Source organism: Schistocerca cancellata, chromosome 9 (genome assembly GCF_023864275.1).
Source record: "Schistocerca cancellata isolate TAMUIC-IGC-003103 chromosome 9, iqSchCanc2.1, whole genome shotgun sequence".
NCBI classification, from domain to species: Eukaryota; Metazoa; Arthropoda; class Insecta; order Orthoptera; family Acrididae; genus Schistocerca; species Schistocerca cancellata.
The window spans coordinates 308052887-308077094 of NC_064634.1; the positions used below are offsets into that span (position 1 = coordinate 308052887).

The 24208-nt window shown below is 38.5% G+C and overlaps 1 protein-coding gene across 1 annotated transcript in view; it reads right to left on the bottom strand.

Moving 5' to 3' along the window:
• LOC126101561 (cap-specific mRNA (nucleoside-2'-O-)-methyltransferase 1) overlaps nucleotides 1-24208 on the bottom strand; it is a 275895-nt gene that overhangs the window by 84358 nt on the left and 167329 nt on the right. The window contains exon 12 of the mRNA XM_049912198.1: nucleotides 18803-18990. Coding sequence (XP_049768155.1) covers nucleotides 18803-18990 — 188 coding nt within the window. The remainder of the gene's footprint in view (nucleotides 1-18802; nucleotides 18991-24208) is intronic.

Genomic DNA, 24208 nt, shown 5'->3' on the forward strand with positions numbered 1-24208 from the left:
CTATTTAATTCTGTAGTAATGCAGGGAATCAAGCCACAGTAAATTTAATCTGCCATCCTCCATGAATTTCATAGTGATCTCAATAAAACTTGAATATTGATCGTATCTATAATAGTGTATGATTTACTGTTAAATTGAAATTAACAAGTTTTGTAACAAATACCTGAATTCTAAAATCTGAATGCTTTGGTCGATCTTAACGATCAATATTTCATATAGAAGCGCATAATTGAAATGACAAATGTTGTACTTATCAACTCTGTAACGTTATTTGTTTAAAAGATATAGTAAATTTAAATTATCAGTATTTACAGTTAAGCATCAGATCATCATTTTCTCCACAAAAAACACATTGATCGGTGACAGCATGACACCTTATTAATCATTAGGTAATAGAATATTTGTTGTAAAGTTTAGTGCCTAATATAGTTACTTTTGTTCTTTATTTTTTTATCAGAAAGCACATTGGTGCAAGGCTACTGGCCGTAGCATTCAAAGTTAAGAAGGAAATTGTATTGGTTTTATGCAAAAGAATTTAACAGGGGATATTATTATTATTTTATTTAGCACATGAAAGTGGTCAAGCTTTGATTATTTAAATACGTTAAAATGTAAAATCATGTTGAATAAGCTGTAGCCAATCAGATGGATGGTTTCAGGAAAGGGAACTGCCCTAGTCAGTTGAGCGAGGATATTTGGCGCACGGGAAATGCGGCCGGGGATGTGCAGAGGACAGTGGAGGTGGAGACACCAAAGGGTACAGTTCGGATGCAGATGCGAAAGCAGACGGTCAGTCTTTGGGCAGCTAGGAAGTGAAATGACAGAAAATTTTGCGTTGTGTGGTATTGCAGGACTTAGTCTCTGAGCAGCAAGCAGCCATGCGCCTGTGTGCACTCTTAACTTTTCATGTAGATAACTTGTATTTTGTGATGAGAGTGTGAATGAACGAATTGTGTCAAATGGATATGCGCTTGAGTTCGGTTTTAGTTTGTTTTCTTAATAAACATTATTCTAACCAAATAGCAAATACCTTCTCTGCACTGAAATAATTCATCTAGCCTCTATGTTGAGACAAAATAGCTGCTGATCATATGAAATAAAATCAGCTGTCTCCAGAAAATGCACCCACAGTTCACGGTCTAGTGGTTAGCTTTGCTGCTTCTGGATCACAGGGTCCCAGGTTTGATTCCCAGCCGGGTTGGGAATTTTCTGTGACCAGGGACTGCATTGTCCTCATCATTTTATCATCATTCAGGAAAATGGTGAGACTGGATAGTGAAAAGATTTGGAAGTTATACGTGCACTGATAATCACATCATTGAGTGCCCAGCAAATCAAAAATCATCATCATCGATATCATCTCCAAAAATGCAAATCCAAATATAGCCAAGCAACACATCAAGATTAGCACATGATGCACCTTCTGTGCTTTGAAGCTACATCAAGAAAATTGGATAAATTTTACACACATATGGGATTAAAACCATCATTCACACACATAAAAATAAATAAATAAGAAAATCAAAGAGATGTTGTGACCTGTGTAAGATGGCCATGGGTTCAGACTCTCAGGCATTTATAGTATTCCATCTGAATGTGACTGCAAGGGACACCTATTGATACCATTTGACTGGGCTGTAGTGAACATTGACAATATTTCACCTGCAGGTATCTAAATAAATCTGCTGTTGCCGAATGCAGACATACTAATATGCAAAAATGTTGTTTGAGCAGGCACATATTTTAGTCCACCCTTCAAGCTACTGAGACTCAGTCATTGAAGTTGCAGTGCAAATTAGAAGGTGTGTCAACAATTTTGTCAGAGGTACTGGATTTTCAGTCAGCAGAGCATGGAAGCAAGCACTTGACTCAGAGCAATGCGAGCTAACATCCCAAAGATGTTTGGGCTCACATGCGGTTCTTCTTTGTCGAAATGTCTTTGCTCAAACTCATCTAGGGATTGAACCACACGAATCGCATTACATGCTCTAAATTAAACACTGGTGACCCTTTGGTTAAATTATCTGCAAAATACAAAGTTAATATAACTGCTATATTTTGCATGTTGGGCTTCATCTCACTTTCAATACAAATGAACAAATTTTTTGCATTCACTTGTCACAATCTGTGGATAATAGAATTACCCTTGGCTGCCTTCCTGTTGCTCATAGTCACCATCTATGTCCCAGTTTGCATCTTCCCATACAGTACATTTATCACTTCACAATGACCTATGTTCAACATAATGTCATCAACAATGTAATCAAGTTTTAGGAGCATCCTGTAGATCCAATATATTGTTACAAATCCTGGCTAAACATCAACACTTCTGAAGCTTGGGCCAAATTTTGACAGATTCTAATATTTTAGTGGACGTCTTATTAAAAGTTCATTGCATTCAACAGTAACTTTTTGTCATACAGGAGGAATTTCAGTGATGTCTCTTTCAGATATTGAGCCCACGGGAAGAATATTTCAAGGGTGGTACATTTCCATTTCCCACATTCACACATAGCTGATTGCATGGGAATCTAAAAAAAGAAAAAGAAAAAAAAGTAAGTCTTACCTTTAGCCTGCTTGACTGCAATACAAAGATGTTCTTGATAATTATAGTCTTCGACAACATGCCGATGTCAGTGTGTATCTGCTTCAATATCTTGTAAATGTGTTTTACTTTTGGGGTAGCCTACTGCACTGAATTTGTAGAGCCATTTCTGGCTAAGATTTAGATGTGGTATTCCATTAAGTTCTTTTTATTGGGGGGGGGGGGGGTGAAACTGTAAGGCCAATTTATTCTATTAATGATGCAGGCAACACTGGAACATGGTGCTCTTACTTAACATTTCAACTTTAGTGGTTATTCTAATATCGGTAACAAGGGTTTGGGCTACTGCTAAGATTTTTGAGTTCTTGTGGTAGCTTATTGAAAATGGATGCAGCAGAATACTGCACTCCTTTCTGCACAAGAGTCAAGGAAGTGCATTCCACATGCAGATTGGATTTCTGCCTAGTATTAACTGAGTGAAAGCTGCTAACTCTTGGGAATAGGCTAATACTGCTAACAACAAACGACATTAAAGAAAATATATACTGTGAGAGCAATGTCAGAATTCCCAGACGAATAGGGGTCGACAAGAGGTTCTCGAACTTACACCACATATAGCTTGAACAGCTCGTTTTTGAGCCAAAAATACCCTTTTTGAATCAGAAGAATTACCGCAAAAAATAATACCATACAACATAAGCGTATGAAAATATGTGAAGTAGACTACTTTGCGTGTTGAAGTGTCACTTCTGTTCTAATGGTAAATAAAGCAGCATTTAGTTTCTGAACGAGATCCTGGACATGGGCTTTCCACAACAGCTTACAATCTATACGAACGCCTAGGAACTTAAACTGTTCCATCTCGCTTATAATATGCCCATTCTGTCTGATCAAAATATCGGTTCTTGTTGAATTGTGAGGTAGAAACTGTAAAAACTTAATCTTACTGTGATTTAGCATCAAATTATTTTCCACAAGCCATGAACTTATTTCATGAACTACATTATTTGATACTGTTTCAATATTACACACGAGATCCTTCACTACCAAGCTGGTGTCATCAGCAAACAGAAATATTTTTGAATCACCTGTAATACTAGAAGGGATATCATTTATGTAAATAAGAAACAGCAGTGGCCCCAGCACCGACCCTTTGGGAACGCCCCACTTAACAGTGCCCCATTGGGACTGAACATCACTACCACTCTCAATTCTGCTTTCTGTTCTTAAAGTAAGAGGCGAACCAATTGTATGTTACTCCCCTTACTCCATAATGGTCCAACTTCTGCAGTAATATTTTGTGGTCAACATAGTCAAAAGCCTTTGTTAAATCAAAGAAAACACCTAGCGTGTGAGGTCATTCATATGAGTGCTAAAACGAAACCATTAACCTTTGGTTACACAATAAATTAATCAAATATAAAGGTCATACATAGCTGGGAATGACAATTATGAACAACTTAAAAGTGGAAATAACAAACAGAAAATGTTGTGGGGAAGGCGACCCAAAGATTGTGTTTTATTGGCAGAACACTTAGAAGTTGCAACAGATCTACTAGAGGGACCATGCACATTACACTTGTCCATTCTCGTTAGAAGTACTGCTGGATGGTGTAGGATACTTACCAGATAGGAGTACATTGAGAAAGTTCAAAGAAGAGCAGCACATTTTGTATTACCGAGAAATATACAGGAGAGGGTATCATGAACATACAAGATTTGCAGTGGGCATCAATAAAACAAAGGCGTTTTTCATTGCGGTGGGGTCTTCTCATAAAATTTCAATCACCAACTTTCTCCTCCAAACGCAAAAATGTTTTATTGATGCTGATCTATGAAGGGAGAAATGATCATCATAATAAAATAAGTGAAATAAGAGCTCACACGGAAAGATATAGGTGTTCGTTTTCTCCGTGTGCTATTCAAGAGTGGAATAATACAGAATTATTGCAAAGGTGCCTGGCTCTTAAGTGTGATTTGCAGAGTATCCATGCAGATGTAGATGACTTTTTTTTCTTCAGATGTTAGGTAACATCACACCAGCATAGGGAAGGGAGAGCCAAATAGGTGACCACTAATAAATATGAATGATGTCCTACTATGACTGATGTAACAACTTTCATACCTTCCTAACATGAGAGGGAAAATATTATATCTAATAACAGCAATATAAGGAAAAGATAAAGATGACACATTGAGCTGCAGAAAGGCACAATGAAAATATACTTACTCATTAGCTTTTAGAAGAAGCCTTCTTCAGAAGAGGAAACACACACACACACACACACACACACACACACACACACACACACACACACAGATATATTCATTCACACAAGAAAGCACACCTCAAGTACACAATCCCACCATCTTGGGCAACTCAGACTGGAATGCCAGAGATGACGGTCATGTGTGTGTGAGATGTGCTTACTTGTGTGAATGAATGTGTGTTTCCTTTTATGAAGATGGCTTTGTCTACAACTCAATGTGTCATCTTTAGGATGAGTAGCAACCTATCTTCTCCTCATATTGTTGATAGTCCAACCTGTAATTCCCACCATTTTAAAATAGTACATATACCATCATAATATGATTTAAAAACTAGCAACTCAGTGAAATAACATGACCCAGTTTGCAGGCCAGAATGACACAGGAATAAATAAGAAGGGAAGAAAGAAACATTGTGAACTTAGAGGACTAAAAATGTAAAGAGGTGTTTAATTTTTTATTTTCAAGGTAGGAGTAACAGGTTTCAAAGTGGGGAATAAAAAAATTAATTTAAAAAAAGGAAAGATAGAAGGGGAGGGGGAAGAGGGAGAGGGAGAGGCAGAGGCAGAGGCAGAGGCAGAGGCAGAGGCAGAGGGAGAGGGAGAGGGAGAGGGAGAGGGAGAGGGAGAGGGAGAGGGGAGAGGGAGAGGGAGAGGGGAGAGGGGAGAGGGGAGAGGGAGAATGTGTATGTGTGTGTGTTTGTGGGGGGCGGGGGGGGGGGGGGAGTATTTGTAGTATGACATGAAACAGAGTAAGTGTAACAAGAAATGAGGACCAACACATGAGATACTGTACTGGGGTATAGGTTGGAGGATGCGGTAAGTACTGACACAAATTCAGGAGAGAAAAGAAACAAAGATGATTTTTAAAGGAAAAAGGTGAAAGTAGTATAAAATGATTTAAATATCATTGAAATAATTAAGTTTTAAGACAAACTCCAATATTGTACAGATTAAAACTAGCTTGAATTGTAAAAGATTATGAAATCAAGTTCTCGTAGATAGAAAAATATTAAAATTGTTTGAAATTGTGTGGCTGAGATAATATGGAGCAAAAAGAGAAAAGATAAACAGAAATTATATGAAAGTTAAATGTTTACAAGTTAGCCAAAGTATGTTATGCTATTTATGATAGCTCAATGTTTTCAAGATTATTTCTTGTAACTACAACATGTAAGCATGATTAGCTATGTTTGCTGAAGTTTGTATTAGAAATCAGATGCCTGTAAAATCTATTCAATTTTTATCATATACTAGTCTGTTATCCTTGTTAAGAAAACAAAAAATTACCAGCCATGTCCATCACAGTAAAACATTGCTATGTCCAGAGGTAAAACACATTACCCCCACAATAATATATTTCTCATTAATTTTTTTATGTAGAGTTAAAAAAAACTGTGCTAGGAGTAAAAGGTTTCTACATAGTGCAAACATTCAGTGTTAAATACAGTATGTAGATATATTTACAGTGACTTCATTCATCTAAGTGGAGGATATGAGGTGTTATATACCTCCCCAGTGGAGTGATGTGTATCCCCATGATGAATGATACTTGCTACTAAAAGTTATAAAATAACATACTAAATGTAAAGATACAGATATTGTGTGAGAGGGAGGGGGTGAGTATTAATTTTTATTTTGCGTATGGGGAACTGTAGTGAGGGATAATGCGCATTTTCAGCAAGGAACAGTAATTGCAATGACTTCATGAGATGAAATATCTGCTTGGATGCACAAATACATATTCCCTGGATCATGAAAAATAAACTTCTACTACTATTCAGGATATGGAATGTTTAAGGTAATCATATAATGTAGTATGTATATGTAACTGAAAATAAAACATACGGTGTGATGTTTGTAAGGAGCCCTGGTTCTTAAGAGAAGAAGATACGAAATCAAGTTTGTACAGGGCATATCTTCATTGGTGAGAAATGAAGGTATGTTAGAAAAGGTGCTGGAAGTGACCTACCTCCACCAGTACACACAGTTCAACACGGTGCTGCATGTTTGTGAATAGTGCTGGTCCACAGTGCTGACAGAGTACTGTATTTCACAGAGGACATTCTCACATAAATCATCGATATGGCAGCACCAGTGAAATCTGACAGCAATGAGGTTCCACAAGCTGAGTGTTAATCTTGTGTTTCAGTGTAGCGTGGCTCACTGTTCATGGTGTTCTGTGTGAATTGCTTCTTCCAGTGCTGCTTTACTCTTGTCATGTATTGATATTATGTGGAAAGTGTGCATTTCTTCTGAAACACTACTGAAGAACTGGTTACTTTAAGACATGTCAGCAACTGATTTTACAATGTTTCAAAAGTTGACATAAATTGTCTGAACACTGTGTTCAAGGCTTGGTGACAAAGCTGGACACAAAGGGAACATTGTTAGATCTGCATAGCGAGGGGGTCAGGGGTGCCCGCAGTTATCGAAAGAAAGTGTTGTTGAGGTAAAGAGATGATTGTTGGCATTGAGCATAAAGATTTTTTGCTGTTAATTGCATGAATCTGTACTACTCAACAGTATGTGTCACAGAGCTACAGAGAAAGTAGGCCAGTGTGTCTCAATGTTTACAGGTGTTCACAAAGTGATACAGACATACCATGAAAAACACCTACCATAATGCCATTGGTTTCACAGGTTTCTCATTGAGAGCCCAGAAATATTACAGTATACAAGGTACAGTTTTGAAGAGTGGTTCACCTATAAGGATATATGGACTCTCAATATATACATCTATGGAGTAGTAACAACCAGCAGCATGTAGTCATTGAGGAACCCCTTCATTCGAGAAGGTGGGCTTATTCTGTGCATTATAACAGTGGTGCATCACTGGACTTTTTTTTTACACTACTGTTGTCAGTGAAGACACTTAGCTGGTACCAGCAAGATGGGACAACTTGCCACATGTTTAAAGCGACTATAGCTGCATTGAAATCATTGTTCCCTGACAGTGTGATTTCCAAAGCATTATGGCCTCCGAGGTCACCTGACTTGACCCCTAAAGACGTTTTCTGTGGGGCCACTTATAAGGTAACGTGCATAAGAACAAACCAGGCATCAGCATTGAGTTCCATCAGAAGTCCACCATGAAATCCAGGCAGTCACACCCAGTACTTTGGCAGCAACATTTGCAAACATTTAGTGCTGTGTTGAACTGTGTATACAGGTGGTGGGAGGTCATTTCCAGCACGTCTTATAATATACCTTCATTTCTCAACCATAAAGGTATGTCATGCACAAATTTGATTTCATATTCTCTTTTACCACAATGTTTGTAACACTTTTTCTGGGGTCTCTTACAACTGGGACACCATTCGCTGTTTGTTAACTCAACAGCAGTAACACAATTTATTCTCATAAATGTGGTGCAGTGATTCTAGATTTGAAAAGAATTAGAAGATGTCTGAGAGAACAATTGTCACACAAAGGTAAGGAAGTTCAGTATCACACTGAAACTCACATTGCACCATTCATGTAGGTAGACAGCCGACTAGTTGTCATCCCCTTACAGAAGGCTGCATAGTAATTGCAACTGTTGTATAATGTGCATGCTTTCACATGTAGCCCTACATTCAATACGACAACTGTGAAAAATGTAATATCCCTAAAAACTTTAACTTCTGAAGATGGTTTGAGGTTCCCATTAAAATAATATAAATAATCTATCAGAGCATTGCACATACACTCTCTCTTACATTCAATTAGTTTTTTGATGAAGGCTGTTTCCCACAAATGGTATATACAGAAGTATGACTGAGTCATGAAAAGGGTAAACAAGATGAAATTGGAAATTATAAACCGGTCTCATTGTTAACAGTTTTCTGAATAACAAAGAAATCAGGTGCTTGTAGGTGTGAATATTACAAAACTACCAGTTTAATGAGTCACAGATGCAAAATACTGGCATGAATTATCCACACTAGAACTGAAAGAGTGGCAGAAGCAGTTTTAGGAAGATCAGTTAGGGTTCCAGCAAAATGTAGGAAGCACGCAAGGCAATGTTGGTCTACAACTTATCTTAGAAGCTACAGGGGTCACTCAGAAAGTAATGCCCCATTGTTTTTCCTTCTCCCCCCCCCTTCCCCCCCACCCCCCACCCTCAGCCCACAACAATGTTTTGAATGCTAACTGTCCATATGAATTCTTTAAGTTTCCTGAGCATGTGAAAAAAATGTGGAGCATTACTTTCAAGGTGACACTTGTCAATTGAAAAATGGCGAACTACATTTATAGCATATGTATACTTCAGGAAAGTTTTTTTGTAATAATCATCGGAATACTCAATATAAAATTCTTTGGGCATCAGGGATAAAATACAAGGGGAAAAAAGTTACCTACCACCTGCACAGAAACCATATTGCTGAAGGACATGAAAGGAAGACAGTTGTTAGGGAGGGAGTGATTGAGGGGATGTAGCCACAGGCAACGACTCCATGGGGCCTTGGGGGGCCCGAGCCCCCTCAAAAATTCGTTTTGGGAGGGGGGGGGGGGGCGGACGGAGCCACCCCAATAATTTAAGAAAATTATTAGTTATATTATGCTTTGTAAAATCACAAAATTATGTTGGAATTTTTTATTTTCCTTTTTTGATGATAGTTACCTTTCAAAATGCATTCAGTAATGAGTTAAAACAAATAATTATTACAGTAGGAAGGAAGTTAATTGAAAATGAGTGGTGTGAATCATGATAGTGTTACGGTGCTGTGGACACACTTAGAATTTGTCCCGGTGCGCAAACCTTCGGGTAAAGTCTGGTGCCAGATGCCAGCACTGCAGCTGCAGAGACATCAAAAGGACTGGAGCTGAAACCCTTGGAATCCTCTGCCTCACATCACCTTGACACTTCAAGACATTATGACGCCATGGCTATATAAAGCCCACCCTGCTGTCGCAGTCATTCAATGTGGAAAGTTTCGTTCAGTGCATGCTGCAGACGTGTTTAGTGTTCCGACTTTAGTGTCTAGTGGACTATTTTATATGCCTATATTTTATTTGTTTACTTTAGTCTCTTAGTGTATTGTGAATTAAGTTTGCAATGGATAAATTTGTTACCAAAAATGCGCACTTGGAACTTGATGATACTGCACATCAACCTCCAACAATTACTGTGTCGTCAATTGCTTTGTCGTCTTTAGGCGAGAACCATTCACAGCCGAAACCTGGACAATCCGATAAGGGAAGATCATTTCAGAAATCTTGATTGGTCAAATATAAATGGCTAGAATATGAAGCATCTACTGAAAAAGTTTTTTGCATAACCTGCAAAGTAGCAGATGCTAAAAATCTACTACAATTTCCTTAAAAAAAAAAAATGCATTTACTTCCGTAGGGTTTTCTAACTGGAAAAAGGCTTTGGAAAAATTCTGTCTTCATGAAAATAAGTTTACGCACAAAGAAGATATTCCGAAACTAAATTCTATTACTACCCAAAGTGTGGCCTCCCAATTGAATAAATAGTTAGATAGTGATATGAAGAAAGGCCATTTAGCTCTTGAGACAATTTTTACTACTGTGCAGTTTCTATGTCAACAAGGACTAACAATTAGAGGGCACGAAGATGTAAACTCAAATTTTTTTCAACTGTAGGAACTCTGAAAGAATGACATACCCGAGTTTAAAGATTGGTTAGGACATTCGCTGTATAAGCGGACGTCCCACAATATTCAAAACAAGATTATTGATCAACAAGGAAAGTCTGTTTTGAGAAAGGTATTGGCTTCAATCAAGAACACTGAACATTTTTCTATTATGGTTGACGAAACAAGTGATTCTTCGATTCACAAACAAGTGTCATTTTGTATTCATACTGTCGATGTTTCCTTAATCATCAACGAAGACTTTATTGGCTTATACAAGACTCCCAACAATGAATCACAAATGCTGATTTGTCAATGGGTAATTGAAGAGGACAGTGATATGATGGTGCCTCGAATATGACAGGTAATTTCAAAGGACTAAAAAAGTTAGTTTTAGATATACAACCAAAAGCACACTATGTGCACTGCACTTCTCACAGTTAAGACTTGGCAGTTATAGATAGTCTCCACCATCTCACTTCTATGAGGGATATTATGGCTTTAGCCACGGACTTAATAAACAACATAAGGGAATCCAACAAAAGGATGGGACTTTTCAGAAGCATACGCTGTGAGAGCGCCAGCGACCAAGCTGGTCTATGACCCCTTTGGCTGACTCGATGGACTATGTGGGCTTCTAGTATCTTGAGAATATTCAAAAACTTTGAAGAACTTCTAGAGTTTTTTGAAACATTTTCAGCAGAGGACAAAACAGAGGCATGTTACAGATGTGCAGGCTAACTTGAGTCAATGTTACTATTTAAGACTTCTTTCTTTTTACGTCTTTATTGCCATGCAATGATCCCAATAGAGCATGTCAATGAAAAAATTCAATGCCCTCATCTAAGTGTTGATGATCTGGAAAAAATACATGAGGGCTTGATTTGTATATTGAATGGAAGGAGTGATGGTTTTGAACACTTTTGGGAATTGTCTTTAAAAGAAAAACCTTCACAAGTTGTTGATCCTTCGCTTCCTGAGAATCAAAGTATACCAAAGAAGTATGAAAAAAACGAAGCCAGCTCACTGCACACTTTCAAAACCCCAAAGGAATACTACAAAGCTATTTACATTGAAGTTTGTGAAACAGTGCAATTTGGTATTACTGAGCGGTTTGCCTTAACTGGACTCACACAAGTCATTGCAGATGAACAAGAGTGCTTGCATTTAGTAAACAGAGGTGAAACAAATTTGGAAAAATCAACTGAGTTTTTCAAAAATGACCTAGACATTGAAGACTGCACTTACACTTGAATATGTTTTCCAATATAGCTAATTAAAAAATAACTGGTCTTAAAAAACATGCGTGATGTAAGAAATTACATTACACAAGAGCCTGCAGTTGGATAAATGTTATGTGAACTAGTGAAGTGCATTAAGTTTATCGAAATAGTTCCAATCACAACAGCAACAGCAGATTGTTCATTTAGCGCCCTTAGACGTCTGAAGTCATATCTCCGATCAACAATGGGACAGATGCGACTGAACAGCTTGGTTGTTCTTCATGCCCACTGAGATGTTTTGGATGAAGTGGGTATCCGACCAGTCATCAACGACTTCATATTCAGTAATCCAGTCAGACGGTCGACATTTGCACCTTTCTAAAGACACTCTAGCCCTAATAATGGCATTTAGAGCAATGTTAAAAATCTTTATAAAATATAGAATTAAATTCACACATAATGTTAAATTTTCAGTTTCCAACTATTAGTACTAGTTTAGTACTGTATTACTATATTACTACAGTACTGTATTAGTTATTTCCAAATGCTTAAATATTTTTAGGTTGTAAGATTAAATTAAAACTTGCTATTTACATACTGTTTGATAGAAAGTATTAGGAATACTGTATTAACTTTATTAACTGTATTAAAGCATAAACTCCAAGATTTATTTAATGAACCCTGAGCCTTGTTCAAAGTAAGCTTAAATTAGCTATTTCACTTATTAATCAAAATGCTATTACTGTGCGACAGCAATATTTTATGTTTTATTCTCTTAATGGTAGTTTAGGATTTATTTAAATATAATTTCAGTCTTTTCAGAGCTATATACTCACTGCTCTGTAATAGTCTATAAGCATGATTATTACTGTAAATTAAATTGGCTTTTTACAAAAATACCATGCATGTTTATGTTTTGTTTCTTTTTTTCACAGCCAAAAAATGTGTCAGGCTTGTTGAGTTTCCCGGAGTGTCGCGTTATCGAGAGTCCAGTTTTTGGGGTTCTACTGTTGATCTTATTACTCCAAAATGCTTAAAAAACTTTAACACTTACTATTTTTCATTAAAAATTTAGAAAATTTCCTGAGGCAAGACCCCCAGTATGCCCCCCCCCCCCCCCCAATATCTTATTAATAAGTTGGCACCCCTGGATGTAGCCTATCCCCAATATTATTCAAATTGTACATTAAACAAGAAGTAAAGGGGAAATTTGAAAAAGTTCAGGGAAAGGAAAAAAACTTTACTTTTTGCTGAAGACAATGTAATTTTGTCAAAGATTGGAAGATAAGTTGAACACAATGGGTAGTGTCTTGAAAACAGGTTATATAAGAGTGGTTTGAAAAGTTCTCAGAATCACCACGAGAGGTCAGTGCAAGCGCAACGAGTTGTTCACATGACATTCATTGGACTGTTGCCTGTAAACATGTGCTGCATCAGTGCTCTTGGAAGAGAGCTGTGGTGGTGACGTGGCTCTGTTGTTGTTCCTGCGTAGTTATGTGCGAAGATGTAAAAAAAATCGAGATTCGAGCAGTGATTTAGTACTTCGTACAGAAGGGTATGAAGGCAAAGGAAATTCATGCCAATCTCCAGACTACAATGGGGGACTCTGCTCCTTCATATTCAACTGTTGCCAAGTGGATAAATGAATTTAAATTTGGTCATGAGAGTTTAGATGATGATCTGTGCAGAGGTCAGCCAAGATGTGTCATTACTCCAGAAATCACTGCAAAAGTGCACAAAATGGTCATGGAGGATCACCGATTGAAAGTGCGTGAAATTGCTCACACTTGCCAGATGTTGTCTGAAAGGGTATACCACATTTTAACTGAAGAATTAGAAATGAAAAAAATTATCTGCGATATGGGTGCCACGATTCTTGACGCTTGATCGAAAACCCATGCCGTCGCCATGACATGAAGTGAGGTATGAATTGTTGACACATCCGCCTTATCCACCTGATATGGCTCCACAGACTTCCACCTCTTCCTAAAACTGAAAATTTTTCTTGGTGGATGAAGATTCACTTCAAACGAAGAATTGATAGCCGGAGTTGACAACTATTTTCCAGGCTTGGAGGAAACTCATTTTCGAGGTGGGATCAAGGCAGTGGAACATCGTTGGACCAAGTGCATTAATCTACAATGAGACTACATTGAAAAATAAAAAAAAAGTTTCAGTGATGTAAGCACTTTTTTTCTATTCTGTGCCAAGAACTTTTCAAAACACCCTCTTAAAATGAACATCAACAAAATAAAACAAGGGTAATGGAGTGGAGTTGGATTAAATCCGGTGAGGTGGAGAGAATTTGATCACGAAATGAGACACTATTAGGGGAGCAAAATAGCTGATGATGGCAGAATTAAAGAGGATATAAAATGAAGATCTGCAATATTATGGAATGCTTTTCTTAAAAAGATAAATACATAATCATCTAACATAAATTTTAAGTGCTATGAATTCTTTTCTGAAAGTATTCGACTGGAATGTCACCTTATATGAAAGTGCTTCTGCAACATCATGCTAAAGAGAGCACTGAAGATTAGATATGTACATTGGCTAACTAAAGAAGAACTGCAGAAAATTTATGGCACAAACTGACTAAAAGAAGGAACCACTTGATAGGATACATTTTGGTGGAGGGAGGGTGGGAGGGAGGGAGGGAGGGAGGGATTTGACGATTTGCATGAGCAACACACAATCAATGCTGCCAGTACTGCGAAGTGTTGAACAAGGCAAGAATTGCATATCGCCGCAAAAGACAAGACCAATCGATTCAAGAGTCATCCTCCACCACGACAATGTGCGACCCCATACTGCAGCTCTAATTGTCTCTAAGCTACTGGAAATGCACTGGACTACTCTTGATCATCCTCCTTACAGCCTGGACTTATCACCCTGCAATTTTCATTTATTGAGATCACTCAAAGAAGCTCTAGGAGGGCGACAATTTGAAGACGACGACAGTGTGGAAGACTTCGTGCGCAACTGGCTGGTGACATGACCCAGTTCTTTTTATGATGAGGGCATCAAAAAGCAGCCCATAAGCTGGGACAAGTGCATTTCCAAAGCAGGAGTCTATGTGGAAAAGTGCCTTGAGTTTTTCAATGAATGAATTTAAATAAAAAATAAAATCCTATTTATATTTGATCCACCCTTGTATGTAAAGATAGATTTTTTAATGACTCCATCCAATACATATGTGTGCACACTGATCATCCAGAACATCATGACCACCGACCTACTACTGATACAAATCTGTCCAAGTGGTATCAGAATCACCTGGCAAGGAATGACTGCTAGTCAGACACATGAATGGTGCATGTAGTATCAGTGAGGGTGCTGTCCCTGTGTAGAATGGGGAAGCCAAACAATCTATCTGAGTTTGACCAAGGGCAGATTGTGATCACCTGAAGGCTCAGCATGAGCATTTTGGAGACTGCACAGCTCATCAGGTGCTCACGGAATGCTGTTGTGAGTGTCTTCAACATATGGTGAAACCCAGATGAAACCATGTCCAGATGTTTTTTTTGCAAGGTTGGGCAGCCACCCCCTCATTACAGATGCCGCACGTCATAGACTGTGCAGACTGGTAAAATAAGACAGGCAGCGAATTGCGGCAGAACTAACATCAGACTTTAATGCTACACAGAGTACAAATGTGTCTGAATGCACAGTGGACCAAACACTCCTAATGTTGAGACTCCGCAGCCAACAACCCATGCATGTGCTAATGTTAACACCACGACATCGGCAACTATAAGTGAAATGGGCACGTGACCATTGGCACTGGATGCTGGTGCAGTGGCACAGTGTTGTATGGTCTGATGAATCCCAAGACCTTCTTCATCATGTCGATGGGAGGGCAGGAATCTGTCTTCTTCCAGGAAAACAACTCCCTGACACTTGTATTGCGGGACGGAGACAAGCTGGCAGCAGCTCCGTTATGCTCTGCGGAACATTCACATGGGCATCCACAGGTACAGTGGAGCTTCTGCAAGGCCCTATCATGACAGCCAAGGAATATCATACAATGGTTGCAGACCATGTACACCCCTTCATGACAATCATGTTTCCCGATGGCAGTGGGATGCTTCATTAGATAATGTGCCATGTCACAAGGCCAAGACTGTGACAGAGTGTTTTGAGGAAGAACACAGTGGTGAGCTACAATTGATATGCTGCTCCCCCCCCCCCCAACTCACCAGATCTGAACCCAATCAAACACAAACATGATGCCAGAATTCACAGTCCACCCCCCCCCCCCCCCTCCCCACAGAATTTATGCGAATTAGGTGACTTGTGTGTGCAGATGTGGCGCCAACTCCCTCCAGAGACCTACCAAAGCCTCACTGCTTCCATGACATGCTATATTGTAACTGTTATACGTGCCAAAGGTGGATATACCAGCTATTAGGTAGACGGTCATAATGTTCTGGCTGATCAGTGTATACAAAATATAATACACAAAAATGATTCATGTAAGTTGGCTGTTATTCTAACCTCACTGATTTGATGGATCAATGTATGGAAGGATGATCAATGCAACAGTACAATAACTCACAAATTGTCCATCTATACAGACACTGGCCAACACTACTTCTCATGAATGTATCCGAAATTCCATAATACTACTGTAGAAACCTGAAAAGAGGAAATTGCAGCCTCACAGCTGTCACTGGACGGCTGGTATAGCTGTAGCTCAAATTATGTTCAATGGGTTTCATGTGTGAACATGCCTGCAACCAAATTCACTGAATGCCTTCAATCTTGTATACGTAATCCAGCATTTGAGTTCTAAGAAAACACACACTGTCACCCATAAAGAGAAAAGAATAGAACATGGCAGGACAAAAGTATAAATGACCTCATAACCAAACTTTCAGATTGACAAAGAACTGTTTTTGGTTAAGTGGAGGCTCATACAATTATTAATGCCGAATCCCGTCCTCGTCATCAGTCCACCATCCTGATATCAAGATGTTCTGTCCACAAATGCAAAGTTATTTAATGTTTTTGCATAAATATTTGGATTGTCAGAGTTAACACTACAGTGCAATTTATGGGAGACTATTGTGCTTCCATGCATAGTGTTTATCTGCCCAATCTCAGTGGATACTACAATGTTTTGTGATAATGACACACACACACACACACACACACACACACACACAATGAATTCTGGGTTGACAGTCTGCATCATTTTGTTGTTTATTAGACTCACTGCAAACAAACTGCCTCGGTCAACTATTTCGATGGGCTTTGATGAAGCAAGCCTAACTCTATACTCTTATGGACAAGTTTAGCCTTATGTTCCTCGAAAATCTCTCTCTGTCTGGAAGCGAGACTATAACCATGAAATTACACTTTGGGGCTCTGGTATTTGCAACAGCACATTTTTACTGACCTATTTTATTGTACCACTGTCTTGCCATATCACAGTTACTAATAATTAAAATTATCGACTTATACCAAAGTGAAGAATAATGATGTCAGGAGCTGTAACACTTAGCTAAGGAGTAAAGGAATACAAGGGAAAGAGTCACTGTAACAATTATGAAAATAAACAAAAAGAAAAACTAATGAGTGGCTAACTGCAAAATACAATGCCCTTCTATAAATTTCAGAAAAGTAATTTTACGGTTATAATAGAAGGAAACATTCCACGAAGGAAAAATATATCTAAAAACAAAGTAGATGTGACTTACCAAATGAAAGTGCTGGCAGGTCGACAGACACACAAACGAACACAAACATACACACAAAATTCAAGCTTTCGCAACAAACTGTTGCCTCATCAGGAAAGAGGGAAGGAGAGGGAAAGACGAAAGGATGTGAGTTTTAAGGGAGAGGGTAAGGAGTCATTCCAGTCCCGGGAGCGGAAAGACTTACCTTAGGGGGAAAAAAGGACGGGTACACACTCGCACACACACACATATCCATCCACACATATACAGACATATTAGGTGTCTGTATATGTGTGGATGGATATGTGTGTGTGTGCGAGTGTGTACCCGTCCTTTTTTCCCCCTAAGGTAAGTCTTTCCGCTCCCGGGACTGGAATGACTCCTTACCCTCTCCCTTAAAACTCACATCCTTTCGTCTTTCCCTCTCCTTCCCTCTTTCCTGATGAGGCAACAGTTTGTTGCGAAAGCTTGAATTTTGTGTGTATGTTTGTGTTCGTTTGTGTGTCTGTCGACCTGCCAGCACTTTCATTTGGTAAGTCACATCTACTTTGTTTTTAGATATAGAAAAGTAATTTTACTAGACAAGAAATTAATGGCTTCTAGAAGAAAGAAACTGATAATTCCACAGCAACTGCACTGATAAATTCACCTGTAAAAGTAAATCTGTGTTCTAGCAGAAAAAGTAATAATATTACAACTGTAATTCTAGAAACTGATGGATTACAGACTGTGATGCAAAAAGATATACACCAGAATTCTTTTCTGGGCTAATAAATTTTATACAAAATTTCTTGACCAGAGAAGTATTAATTCAGTGTATATTCTTAACTTCTTCTCTTTTTAATTAAAACAATTAGGTCGCTATTTGGAAGCCCCTTTTCCTTATATCTTTTGGTCTTGCCTGAGAAAATCATGATTCCAAATGAAGAATGTACTGTCTCTCTTCTTTCTACAGTGGATTCAAACATACTTTCCAGATCTGTGCATATACTGTTTATGATATGTATGTATAACGTATATGCTCCTCAGCCTTTCACCAGCAAGTTGTGTTCCATAAATGCTGTCACTTATTTAGGACAGTTAGGATTCCCTGCAAACAGCATATTTTACAGTGATCACTGAACTAAAAGAGTGCCTGCACATTATAAACTTTACAACACAAAAAGGGTATTTTTGCTGCAGTTTAATCCAACATGTGAAGCACTACTCATTTTTCGTGGCTTTTCCTGTAAATTTCCTCTGCAACAACACCTTCTTATTAACTTTGTGACACTAATCACAAATGCAATGTGTTACATTCATATGAGCCACTTTTATAGAGGCTTCTTATCAAAAGTGTTACTTGTAAAAAGTTTCATTGATCTAAAGAAATTCAAGCATTTAAAACTACATGAGACAAAGATATATACGTTGCCCTTTAATATGAATAATTGAAACAAAGGAATTAATAGGGACCAAAAGGTAAAAAAGAGATAGAATTCCTTTAAAAATGATAAAGCACCTTTTTTCAGTAGTTCTTCACACTTAATGCTGGGACTAACAAAAGGTGGTGCTGTTCTTGATTTATCTGGGATGTCCCAGTAACGCAGGCACTCTCGTCGAATGTCTGACTGACGACTTTCTGTCAAATTTGTGTCCCGGCAAAATGCAGCTATCTTCACCAGATTAACAACCTGGCGTTCACCAATGCTGCAAAATGTTTCATCTGCCTTAGACACACACATTCACTTTTTATGTAACTTTTTTCCATCATAAGTAAATATCTGAACCAAAAGCAAAAATATGTATAGTGTACAATGAAATCATCTCTAACAGAGTATATTATGGTAACAACTATCTTTACATAATTTTGTTGTGTACTCTTGTGGAAACAGTTTGAGCTACATCAAATCTATGAGTATTTAAATAAAAACACAAGGAAGAAACAGCAAAAACAAAGTAGTGAGAACAAAACATGTAACAGAGAAAGACTGTTAAGCCAAAAACTGAAGTGGGACAATGAGTAACAAAAAGTATGTTAGTGTGAAGAAACTGAACTGGGTAAAAAAATTATAGATAAAAACAACATACATTAACATCAATAAGGAATTTGAAACCACTGAACAGAAATAATATGGATAAACAAATGCATTCAAATCTGAAGATTCACATGTGAAATTTTTTGCTGCTCAATCAGGTCTAAGTTTCTGTTCAGCTTGGCTATGTGCCTTTTACCCACTTCATTTCATCTCATAGCTTTTCACTTTATCTTACTCGTACAGATAGACAAAAAAAAAAAAAAAAAAAAAAAAATGTGGACTCAATTCACAGTAGTAAAATAAAGTCAGAGAAGGAAGACGAGCTGTAACAGCTATACAGGAAAAGGTAATGGATGGTGGACTGTCTCCCTAGTGTGTTTAACATTCTGATGGCAATGAAGCCCCTCACACCAACCTTGGTAAGAAGCAAAGAATCATCTAATCTTTCATCTTTCAGTATCTCATCCAAGTGACAAATGAACTGCAAAAATTTTGAAACCAGCATTTCAATGTGACTTCTCCCTATATGTCCATTCAATGTTTCATCACCACTACACCTCACTTTCGGAGCAATAAAGGAAGATGGAAAGAGTACATACAGGTATGAAAGAACAATTAGTAAAATGGTGGCAACATTAATAGAGGAGATAAAAAAAGAAATCTGAAAGAATATGAAAGAGAGAAGGAAAATGAGGAAACTGGTATGGGGAAAAAATGACTGAGCAAGACACAACAAGGAAGAAAAGTAGCGTTCCAGTGCAAGTAGAGACAGAATAAACAGTTAACAGTCATAGTAATGTGGAAAGATGAAGAATAAGCAGCAATATGGGATGAGAATGATTAAGTAACATGGGACTCACTGGTACAGGAGAAGACTGCCACACCAGAATTCACACAAGCACAAGTTTCATGTGTGGCAGTTCAAATGGTGCAGCTGTTGTAATAAGTCAATCAACCACCGTTTTATACATCGAGGTGAGGTAAAGCAGGTGGTAGACTTTGGTTTATTGGTAGAACACTGGGAAATGCAGTCAGGCTACAAAGGACACTGTTTACAAACCACTCGGGTGACTGGTTCTAGAATATTGACCGGTTCTAGAACATTGATCAAATGAGTGGTATCTGTATCAAACAGGACTAACAGGGGATACTGAAGGTATACAGAGAAGTACAGTATGAATGATCACGGTTTCTTTGATCCATGGGAGGAGGTAACAGAGATACTGAAGGAGATGAACTGGAAGACACTTGAAGATAGATGTAAGCTATCCTGAGAAAGTCTTTTAACAAAGTTTCAAGAACAGGCTTTAAATGATGACTGTAGGAATTACTGCAACTGACAATGTATCGCTCACAGAGGGCTCATGAGGATAAGATCAGAATAATTACTGCATGTATAGAGGCATTCAAACAATCATTCTTCCCGTGATCCATACATGAATGAAATGGAAGAAACCCTAATATAATAACTGGTAATGGCATGTACCCTTTCACGCACTTCATAATGGTTTCCAGAGTATAGACGCAGATGTAGATCTGACAAAAGTCATGGGATAGCGATATGCACATATAAAGAGGGTAGTAGTATCATGTACACAATATATGAGGGCTATCCACAAAGTACATTATGTTTTGGAATTAAAAATAAATAAAGTATTGTAATTTTTTTTTATTATATACAGATGAAAGCCACACTTAAATACTACTTTTCTACATAGTTGCCATTTAAATTAAGGCACTTATCGTGGTGATGGATGAGCTTGGAAATTCCTTCGTCGTAAAATTCGGCCGCCTGCCCCTTCAACCACGTGGTTACCTCTTCTTGAAGCTGTGCGTCATCATCAAAACGCTGCATAGCCAACCACTTCTTCATTACTGGGAATAAGTGGAAGTCGCTTGGTGCCAGGTCGGGACTGTACGGCGGATGAGGAAACAACTCCCACTTAAAAGATTCGAGAACTTCACTAGTGGCATTTGCCATGTGGGCCCGAGCGTTGACGTGAATCAGCAAGATCTTTGAGCCCAACTTTCCCCTGCACTTGTTTTGTATTGCTCTTCTGCGGTTGTGCAGAGTTTGGCAATACCTTTGAGAGTTTATTGTAGTGCCTCTTTCCAGGAAATCCACAAAAATCACACCTTTTCTGTCCCAAAAGACAGTCGCCACGTGGTTGAAGGCGCAGGCGGCCGAATTTTACGGCGAAGGAATTTCCAAGCTCGTCCATCGCTATGATAAGTGCCCTAATTTAAATGGCAACTATGTATGAAAGTAGTATTTAAGTGTGGCTTTCATCTGTATATAATTAAAAAAAATTTCCAATACTTTATTTATTTTTAATTCCAAAACGTAATATACTTTGTGGATAGCCCTCATATAAAAGGGCAGTGCATTGGGGGAACTGTCATTTGTACTCAGGTAAGTGATGTGAAAAGGTTTCCGATGTGATGATGGCTGAGAATTAACAAGACTTTGATCACAGAATGGTAGCTGGAGCTAGATGCTTGAGACTTCCCATTTCGGAAATCATTAGGGAATTCAATACTCTGAGATCCACACTGCCAGGAGTGTGCCAAATTTCAGACATTATCTTTCACCACAGACTATAAAGTGTCCAACAGCCTTCACTTAAAGATTGAGAGCAGTGGCATTTGTGTACAGTTGTCAGTGCTAATAGACAAGCTACACTGCAGGAATTAACCACAGAAACAATGTGGGGCATATGACAGATATACCGTTAGGACAGTGTGGTGAAATTGTGCGTTAATGGGCTATAGCAGCAAAAGACTGACATGAGTGCCTTTGCTAACAGTACAACATAGCCCACAGCATGTCTGCTGGGCTCGTGATGTATCATCTGGCTCCTAGATGCCTAGAAAACCATGGCCTGATCAGATGAATCCCAATTTCAGCTGGTAAGACTGGATGGTAGGGTTCAAGTGTGTTGCACACCCCACAAAGCCATGGACCCAAGTTGTCAACATCTATCGATGACAATTTGCCATGTCACTGGGACACAATTATTTGCAATTGGCTTGAAGAACATTGTGGACAGTTTGAGTGAATGATTTGGGCACCCAGACCACCCAACATAAACCCCATCGAACTTTTATGGGACATAATCAGAAGATCATTTCATGTACAAAATCCTGCATTGGCAACACTTTCACAATTATGTATGGATAGAGAGGCTGCACAGCCCAATATTTCTGCAGGGGACTTCCAATGACTTGTTGAGCCCACACCATGTCGAGCTGCTGCACTATGCCAGGCAAAAGGAGGTACAGCACAATATCAGGAGCTACCCCACGACTTTTGTGACCTCAGTGTGTAATGGACTGTCACTTGTCACTATTGACTAACCTTCATCCTTGAACATAGTTTTGTAAGTTCCATGCTGTTGTGGTCAACACAATGTCCAATATGCTGCACAGTCTGCTGCATGAATAGGACACATAATGGAAAATTATGATGGCTGCATTGGTGTTACAATGAAATGGAAGGGCACCATTTTCATGCATTTAAGAAAGCAAAAGTCACAGAGGAGTAAATGGTTAATGCACTTATACCAAAAGTAGTACGGAACTAAAAAGAAAATTTTCACACTGTATTTTCATGGACTGCAGACTCTCTCTGAGAGTATAAGCACCGCATAATGAGATAAAAAAGATATCTTTAACAAAGAACAATTTGTGAAAAACAACTTGAAACATGTATCGAACTGTCTAGATGTCATCATCATGAAAAGTATGCAGCTGGGTAGAAAAAGTTGGAGGGTAAGATGAAGAAATGCAGTGTTAGGTATGAAGGAACATTGCATGGAGCACTTAGTTTCCTTGAGAAAATGCAAAGTAATGAAAACATGATACACTTCCACATCACAAAGGCAAGATTAGTTGACATGTAAGAGGCCAAAGTTTGAGGATTTTGAGAACTTCTTATAGGTAAAACGGTCTTCCATTCAGATCTTGAAGTGTGGATTACTGTCAAAGATGTCATAATCAAGAGAAGAAAAACTGACATTCTATGGGTCAGAGCTTGGAATGTTCAATTCCTTAATTTGGTAGGTAGGTAGGTTGTTGTTGTTGTTGTTGTCGTCTTCAGTCCTGCGACTGGTTTGATGCAGCTCTCCATGCTACTCTAACCTGTGTAAGCTTCTTCATCTCCCTACCTACTGCGGCCTACATCCTTCTGAATCTGCTTCGTGTATTCATCTCTTGGTCTCCATCTACAATTTTTACCCTCCACACTGCCCTCCAGTACTAAATTGGTGATCCCTCGATGTCTCAGAACATGTCCTACCAACCGATCCCTTCTTCTAGTCAAGTTGTGCCACAAGCTCCTCTTCTCCCCAATTCTATTCAATAGGTAGGTAGGTTAGAAGATTTAAAAATGGAAATCAATAGCCTGAAGTTATATACAGTGGGAATTAGTGAAGTGTGGTGGAATTGATAATACTGAGGCAAGACAGAGACTTTGAAACCAGATTTTGACCTGTAACATTTTTCCATGGGCAGATGTGGACTTGGACCATAACTTACAGGTTATGAACTGCAGACTGAAACTAAAGAATTGCAAAAAGGTAGGAAATTAGGGAGATGAGACCTGGATAAACTTACGAAACCAGAGGTTGCTAAGTGTTTCAGAGAATGCATCACACAATGTTGGACTAAAATGGGGGAGAGGAATAAAGTAAAAGACAAATGGGTAGCTTTGTGAGATAAAATAGGAAAGGCAGCAGAGGATCACATAGGTAAAAAGGCAAGGTCTAATGAAAAGTCCTGGATGATACAGGAGATACTAAATTTAACTGATGAGAGGAGAAAAAAGAACAGCACATGAAGAAAGTGAAAGGGCACACAGATGCCTTAAAAATGAGACTGACAGTAACTGC